Consider the following 6,889-nt stretch of genomic DNA (forward strand, 5'->3'; position numbering starts at 1 on the left):
TCTCTCTTTCTCTCTCTCTTTCTCTCTCTCTTCCTCTCTCTCTTCCTCTCTCTCTTCCTGGCTTATGGAAATAGAAACCACCCCGGCGGTGGAAAAAAACATATATGCGACTGCGTACAATACACACTGCGCAACCTTCAGCTAAAAATAATAACGGATGATGCACATGCATATACCTCTGAGTCGCTGGGTAGAACCTACCCATCTAGGAGTAGACTCTATCTAAAGTAGGTGATTAGGTAGGTTGGGTCAGACTAGTAGGTAGGTAGGATATTCAGACAGATGACAGACGATGAAGAAGCCCTGGGAGTGATCTGTCGCTGGGACTGTCCAACGAGAACCTTGAGGGGCAGGACATTACAGGGCCCTTTCTCTTCCCCCTTCCAATTCTGTTCTTCATACAATCAGGCAGTCTTTTGCTTTTTCACCTCCTTGCCATTTAACAGACTATCACCACCACCACCATTACTACCTATATTCAAAATGTCCTTCCACAAAACTTCCGAGCATATCAGCATTGAGGTCAGAGATGACGGTATCTATCTGCTGGCCACCTGTAAGGATGCAAAAGGCAACAAAAAAACCCGAGGCCAAACTGGATCACTTCATCGGGAACATTGACGGTGAGTAGGAGCCCCGTCCCACCCCCAGCTTCCCCTCACTTGCCCTACCTACGTCGCCATTCAGACATTCAGATACACCCAGCCTGCTTTATCGGAAATAATAGCTAAATACTCAACTTGTCAGTCAGGCCGGTTTGTATGGGGCGAACAAGACTTCGCCGAGACCGCCAATCGCGATAGCATCTCCCTTGAGGAAAGATGGGATGGGATAGTGCTCATCGCATCGCTGCGACGGGGGGTACGGGGGAGCCTCAGGCCATTTTGCTTTCCGAACGTGTAGAGAATAGAGATGGTTACCTGGTTTTTCTTGGGTGAGTTATCGACCTGAGATGTTTACTGTCCAAAAAAAAAAGACTGATTGCATTCGAGGGTGGGGAGATTGAAGCTGACCATCTTGACACACAGAGATTAGGGAATTGTAAGCTGTGGATGGATAGGGCTTTGCGTTCATAGTGAAGCCCTGGTGCTGGCTAGAAATGCGAACTGCAAAAGCTTACCCGACAAGAATGATATGCCGAGATTATGACACGATACATTGGGCAGGATGGGGGGTGATGTCCGCAAATAGGTTGAGAGAACTAGCCGACTGGTGTTCGACGGTTTGCTGGTCCCCTTGCCTTTTTTTTTCAACAAGGGTCCAGTTAAGACTTCTATACCTGACGTAGATATGTCCCAAGATATCTTCAAAGCGATATTTGCTTCTCCCTTCTGCATTTCTGCTGCCTTGTCTTTATGTCACAACACCAAGAAAACGAAACCTATGAAATTGTGCTGGAATTGATTCAGAATACTTCGACCCTTTACCTAAGTAGGTACTCTATGCCATTAACACTATATCCGCATGTATATACGTACATACATACACGGCATTAAAACACCGTTCTCCTATTTCCCCTGTCGGAAAATAATTGCTATATTTCACTTGGGCAACAAGACCTGTGAAGAAAAACTACCTACACAGTAGTACCCCAAATCCCTGAGCCCATGCTTATTATTATATTCGAATAAGATCGGTACGTGTTACCGTTTCAGGATGGCTCCCCCATGTGGCTGGCTGAAGGTTCCCGCGACCATCAGAGATCTTCTTATCAATTCAGCCCTAGAGCACAATATGCAGCTGGCTGTGAAGACACACTGGATGAGCTGGCATGGCACAATCGTGAGGAGTGACTTTGAATACCATTGGTGTGTCAGGTTTATAGCATCTCGGGTCGATTGGCATGGGAGTTCGCAGGCGGGATTTGTGGAGGATACCTAAGTAGGATATCAAGCATGATCCTTATAAATTGGTCATCTGATATAATGGCTCCTTTTTTCTCATTGGGATTGGAGTGGAGAGGGACCCCGCTTTCAGGCGGTTCTGTCGATCAAAAATTTGACTGAAGATTCAGCTCCTTGGTCAGCCTGGCGCTCCGAAGTTGCCTTTTCCCCCAGAACAAGAGATACTAGATGGATATTTTCCTCTTTGGAGAGTATTTTAACATACATACGCATACCCTGCCGTCGGGGACTCGGGGTATACTGTGGACGCAGTAGAAGAAACGGCACCCCACGACGACAAGTCGATATGTAGGCGGGCGGGTCCATAACGAAGCCCTGGGGAGTGATCACCATACCGGGTCGAGCCACCATAGGGCCCATATTGCAGATCTACCAGTTTGGTGGTACGAAGACGAAGAACATGATGAAGAAGACATTCAATCCTCACTAAACAACATCTCCGTCGGCGCCCTCGTCACTTTCAGTGGTAAATACGAGGCATTCATCTTCGAGGACAGTTCAAGTTGGGGGAGAAGTACCATGCACTCCGTACGGCGTAAGAATGCCTGAACTGCAGCTCGTGTTCCATCAGTACGGTGTGATAAGCGGTCGATCCTAGACATAGGCGAAGTTCCGTTTAAACTTTGAGAGAAAATGAAAGGTGTCCTTTTGGCATTGTTGCACCGGTCGGTCGAACTGGGAAGCCGGTTTACCTACTACTGCTCGTAGTAAATGCTCCGGCACGTGGATGTGGATGATCATTCTCCACAGTGGTGTAACGAATACTGTGTACTGAGCAGTAAACAAAGCCGGTCTGGATTCTGGAAGGCATAATGAATGCGTTCGTCAAAAAAACTCAGCCCTTTAAGGCGTTAAGCGAGACCCTAAATCATGGAGACCCACCGAATAGCCGTGTATAGCAGCGATGAGCTGGCATGGCACCACTTGTGGTGGTTTACTATTGGCTTGGCCGAACATAGTATGGAGGTACCTACGCCGTAGCGGCGTACAACGCAGTCTTCCATATCTTCCGGAGCTGAAGCTGCTGAGTTGGCTGCATGATCATCTAAGAAGCTAGACAGAGTTTAGAGAAACTTGACCTGGCAGTCCGTTCAATGAGCGCGGTGTTTTGCAGCAATTTGCGTCTCCACTCTATCAAGCGGCTGCCAGACTAAAATAGTTAAAACGGCCAATATTGGCAACCTCTCCGTAGACGCCGCAATATGCCGAATAATGAAATGCACAGTTATATCGTTGAATCGGGTGCCTACCTAGTAGCACCTAGGTAGATTGATGAGAAAACTGTTGAGCTGTTGAGCCGTCTACCACCCTAAGTATATCCTTGTTTGTATATAAAGCTGTATAGAGCCGTTGTAGGAATCTAGATAGATACCTAGGTACCTAGTCGGTGTCATTGTCGAGCTATCTACTAAGCACCAATGTACTCCATACTCCGTAATCAGGTGGGGACCCTTAGAAAGCTAGTCCAATTCACCAATTTCTGGAGTTTTCCACACCCACCCAAGGTCCCAAATATAGCTTGTAGCGGTGTAGCCAGCACATCTTTATGCGGCTGCCTACCATGGTCCAATTGACGACATACGGATACTCTGTAGAATGATAGGTAGTACTATGAATTGCACCTGACTGACTTGGTGCTAGTTCCTTCGACTGAGAATTCCCCATATGGTTCCACACATTCCGTACACCTCACAGGCCAGCAAAGAACCTCTCTCCTCTCCACTTGAAGCTCCTCTTAGTCATTCTACCTATAGCACTCCATACCATTGTGGGCGGGGGAGGGAGCGGGCAATTGCGAAGCAACCGACTGATTTCAGATGGGAGCTCTGGAGGTTATATAAAGACCCTCGTTCCATCCCCAGCTCTTTTCAGATCAGACATCGATATCACTGACAAGCTCTCACCTTTTTCTTTAACGGTTTACATTACTACCGCCAAGTTACTTCTAAAATGTCTTTCCACGTCACCTCCGAGCTTGTCCGCATCGAAGTCGACAACAACGGTACTTGGCTGTGCTGCTCTGCTCGGGCTGAGGACGGTGAGATGATTCCCAACCGTTTCAGACTTGACGATGGCATTGGCAACAGTGACGGTGAGACTTGAGACTGCCCATTTATACCTAGCCCTTCTATCTATCCGCTTCGTCCTTTCTCCTCGTCCCTTGTTCTGGAAATCAATACTGAACTATGCATGTGTCGATGACAGGCTTCTTCAGCCGGGAAGAGAGCGAGTTCACTCTCAGTGCCAAACACATCGAGCTCGAGCATCGCCCCGACGGCCCGTGGCTCTGTGCCGATCTGCCTATGAGGGACGGCGGCTACCGCCAGCGTCAGGGTATCAACCTGGCACTTCACATCCGGAACGAGAATGGCCAGCTGTGCTTCATCGTAAGTACCCATATGCTAGCATAGGACTGGATGAAAAAGCTAATTGACTGTTTTTCAATTATCACAGTAAACCAAGCTGTCCGGCACCCAGCGCGTGAAGGACGAGCTGGCTCCGTACAGAAATGCGATTACGGCTGAGTACCTCGGACGGAGAGATGATGTGAGGAAATGATACTCACGGATGTCGCAAATGAGTGGACAGAACCGGTGTCGTTGTTGAAGGGTCTGCTGGTCCTTTCCCTTCGAAGGGATTCATCTTGTGTCTATTATGTGGCTTTGGAATAATATCTTTTAGAGAATCTGTTTCAGTTATTATTCTCTTAATTCCCTTCGCAGCTCTTACACATCAGTTTCAACCTGGTTGAAGCATCGCGCATGAAGTATAAGAATTTAAATTTAAGACTACTCCCCTGTGTAGTGGAAGATCTCTTCCATAAAGAATTGGGGGTATATTGATATGCAATCTGGGTACTCTCACTGGAGCCTAACTACTTCGTACTATAAATCAAATCCAATGTAGTTAGGTACATTAGGTAGATATAGCGTATCTGTTCCTCATCTAATAAGAGATGCGCTTTCTTTTTATCTATCTTATTAAACGACCAGTCACATATTGTAGAAGTCAAGCATTGGTTAAAATCAGGCTACCAACTCTTGTACTCTATCAAAACAGGAACAGACCACTCCTCAGCAGTGTTATCCGCGTTCCAAATTAGGATGTACACATCGTCCTGGTCATCTACTGCTGGCTTCGCCCAGAAGTTCTGCAGCACGGGTCGCACTTCGAGACAACTTTCCAGCCGGGCAAGAGTTATCGGCTGCGGTTGATCAATAATGCAAATGATTTGCAGTTTAAGTTCAGCATAGATAACCATACATGACTGTTATTGCGAATGATCTGGTTCCCATCGTTCCGTATGAGGCTGATGTTCTCATATAGCGATAGGTGAGTTTTTAGTGACAATATCTACCTAGATAGATGTATTTCTTGAATTTAGATACGGAAGGCGCTCGAAAACAGTGTTTATTAACCCGATTTTCTGGTCTAGGTCAACGATACGACGTCATCGTCAACGCAACAGCTTCTCCAGGGAACTACTGGATGCGCGCAATTCCTTGCAGTGAAAACGCCAATGAACACAATATCCGCGGAATCATCCGTTATGATTCAAGCAGCACGGATGACCCTGAAAGTACAGCCTGGGACCAGACTGTTTCAGTCTGTGAGGACGAAAACTTCTCCAGTCTTGTTCCGTACCTGTCTCTGGACGCGGGCGAAGAGGATTATCGGGTATTACTAAACGTAATGCTCAAGACGAATCCATTCAGGTGGTACATAAACGACACGACGATGGCTGTGGAGTGGGACAATCTAACTCTCAAGCAGATCTATCTTAACCAGACAGACTGGGAGTCGAGCGAAGCGGTGTACGAGCTCACCACTGCAAATGAATGGGTGTATGTCATCGTCCACAGCTCTGCGCACCCAATACATTTACACGGTTAGAACCCCATCACCACTTCACTGGAATCGACAAGGTTTTATCCTGGCCTGCAATTAAGACCGATTACTAACATAACTGAACTCAATCTAGGCCATGGCTTCTACGTCCTCGCGTCCGGCAACGGGAACTACTCTGACTCGAGACCTCTCCAAACCAGGAACCTTCCCCGTCGCGACGTCGCCTTGCTGCCAGCAAACGGGCACCTAGTCATCGCCTTCAAGGCGGACAACCCGGGCGCGTGGCTCATGCACTGCCATATCGGATGGCATACCGGACAAGGATTTTCGATCCAGATCGTCGAGCGCGCGGCAGAGTTGAGAAACCTGATTGACTACGATGCGTTGAATCAGACGTGCGCGAATTGGGATGCGTTTACTGCGAAGACGGGGCTAGATGACCCCACGGTGCATTCGGGTGTTTGATGCATCTTGTATATGCGGAGTACCGGTTTGTTTTCAGGATATGCATTTTATAGTAGTTTGAAAGTACAGTATGTAAAGTTCGTTTAGATGTTCAAGGTACACAATTTGTGTGCATGCATGTATTATGGGATAAGTGTTATATATAGACTTAATTATGATACTGTCCTCGAACATCAAAAACACCAGGATTGACCAAGATTACTGAATCTCTCTATGGGACGCACCAGTTCTGTAGATATATCTGATGAAGAAAGGAATGATCCTGGCAAAGGATGTCCTATCTACTCTGTACCCTGCCCTGCCCTGTCCTGATTTACTTATACTTCACGTAGCACGAAGGCCTGGCCTGGCTTCTTTGAAAGTTGGAATCTTCTAGGAAGGTACAGTATATGTGCCTTGCATATTTGGCTGATCCATCTTGCTGGGCCAGCTTGCATACTGTACATGTTTTACCTTACTGCAGTGGCCATATCAGAGACCTTCAAGTGAGTCCAATGGAAGAAACAAGTGTTTTGTGAATTAAGCCATCTGCTTTAGATCACAGATTCGGCTCCATACACAGTAGTTAGTATATACTGCCATGCAGCGGACCTACCTCCTACGCAGACAGATGCAGGAGGCCTCACAGTGTGTCAAACTGTGCGAACCTAGTAATCCGAGGGTATGATGAG

At 47.2% G+C, this 6,889-nt stretch overlaps 2 protein-coding genes across 2 annotated transcripts; one reads left to right on the forward strand and one right to left on the reverse strand.

Moving 5' to 3' along the window:
* Positions 1-1,902: 1,902 nt before the first annotated feature.
* VTN00DRAFT_7388 (uncharacterized protein) lies at positions 1,903-2,264 on the reverse strand (the record flags this gene model as incomplete). Its single annotated transcript, XM_069434129.1, has 2 exons — positions 1,903-2,002; positions 2,110-2,264. The coding sequence occupies 2 exons, from the start codon at positions 2,262-2,264 to the stop codon at positions 1,903-1,905; spliced, it is 255 nt and encodes an 84-aa protein (XP_069287442.1).
* A 1,590-nt stretch (positions 2,265-3,854) lies between these two features.
* On the forward strand, positions 3,855-6,218 carry VTN00DRAFT_7389 (uncharacterized protein; the record flags this gene model as incomplete). The annotated part of the gene is made up of 7 exons (XM_069434130.1): positions 3,855-3,996; positions 4,110-4,291; positions 4,368-4,451; positions 5,008-5,101; positions 5,232-5,237; positions 5,341-5,793; positions 5,887-6,218. 7 exons carry the CDS (start codon positions 3,855-3,857, stop codon positions 6,216-6,218), a joined length of 1,293 nt encoding a protein of 430 aa, XP_069287443.1.
* Between the last annotated feature and the right edge of the window lie 671 nt (positions 6,219-6,889).

The sequence above is a fragment of the Thermoascus crustaceus genome (assembly GCF_041956765.1).
Source record: "Thermoascus crustaceus strain CBS 181.67 unplaced genomic scaffold VTN00scaffold_4, whole genome shotgun sequence".
In the NCBI taxonomy this organism is placed as follows: Eukaryota; Fungi; Ascomycota; class Eurotiomycetes; order Eurotiales; family Thermoascaceae; genus Thermoascus; species Thermoascus crustaceus.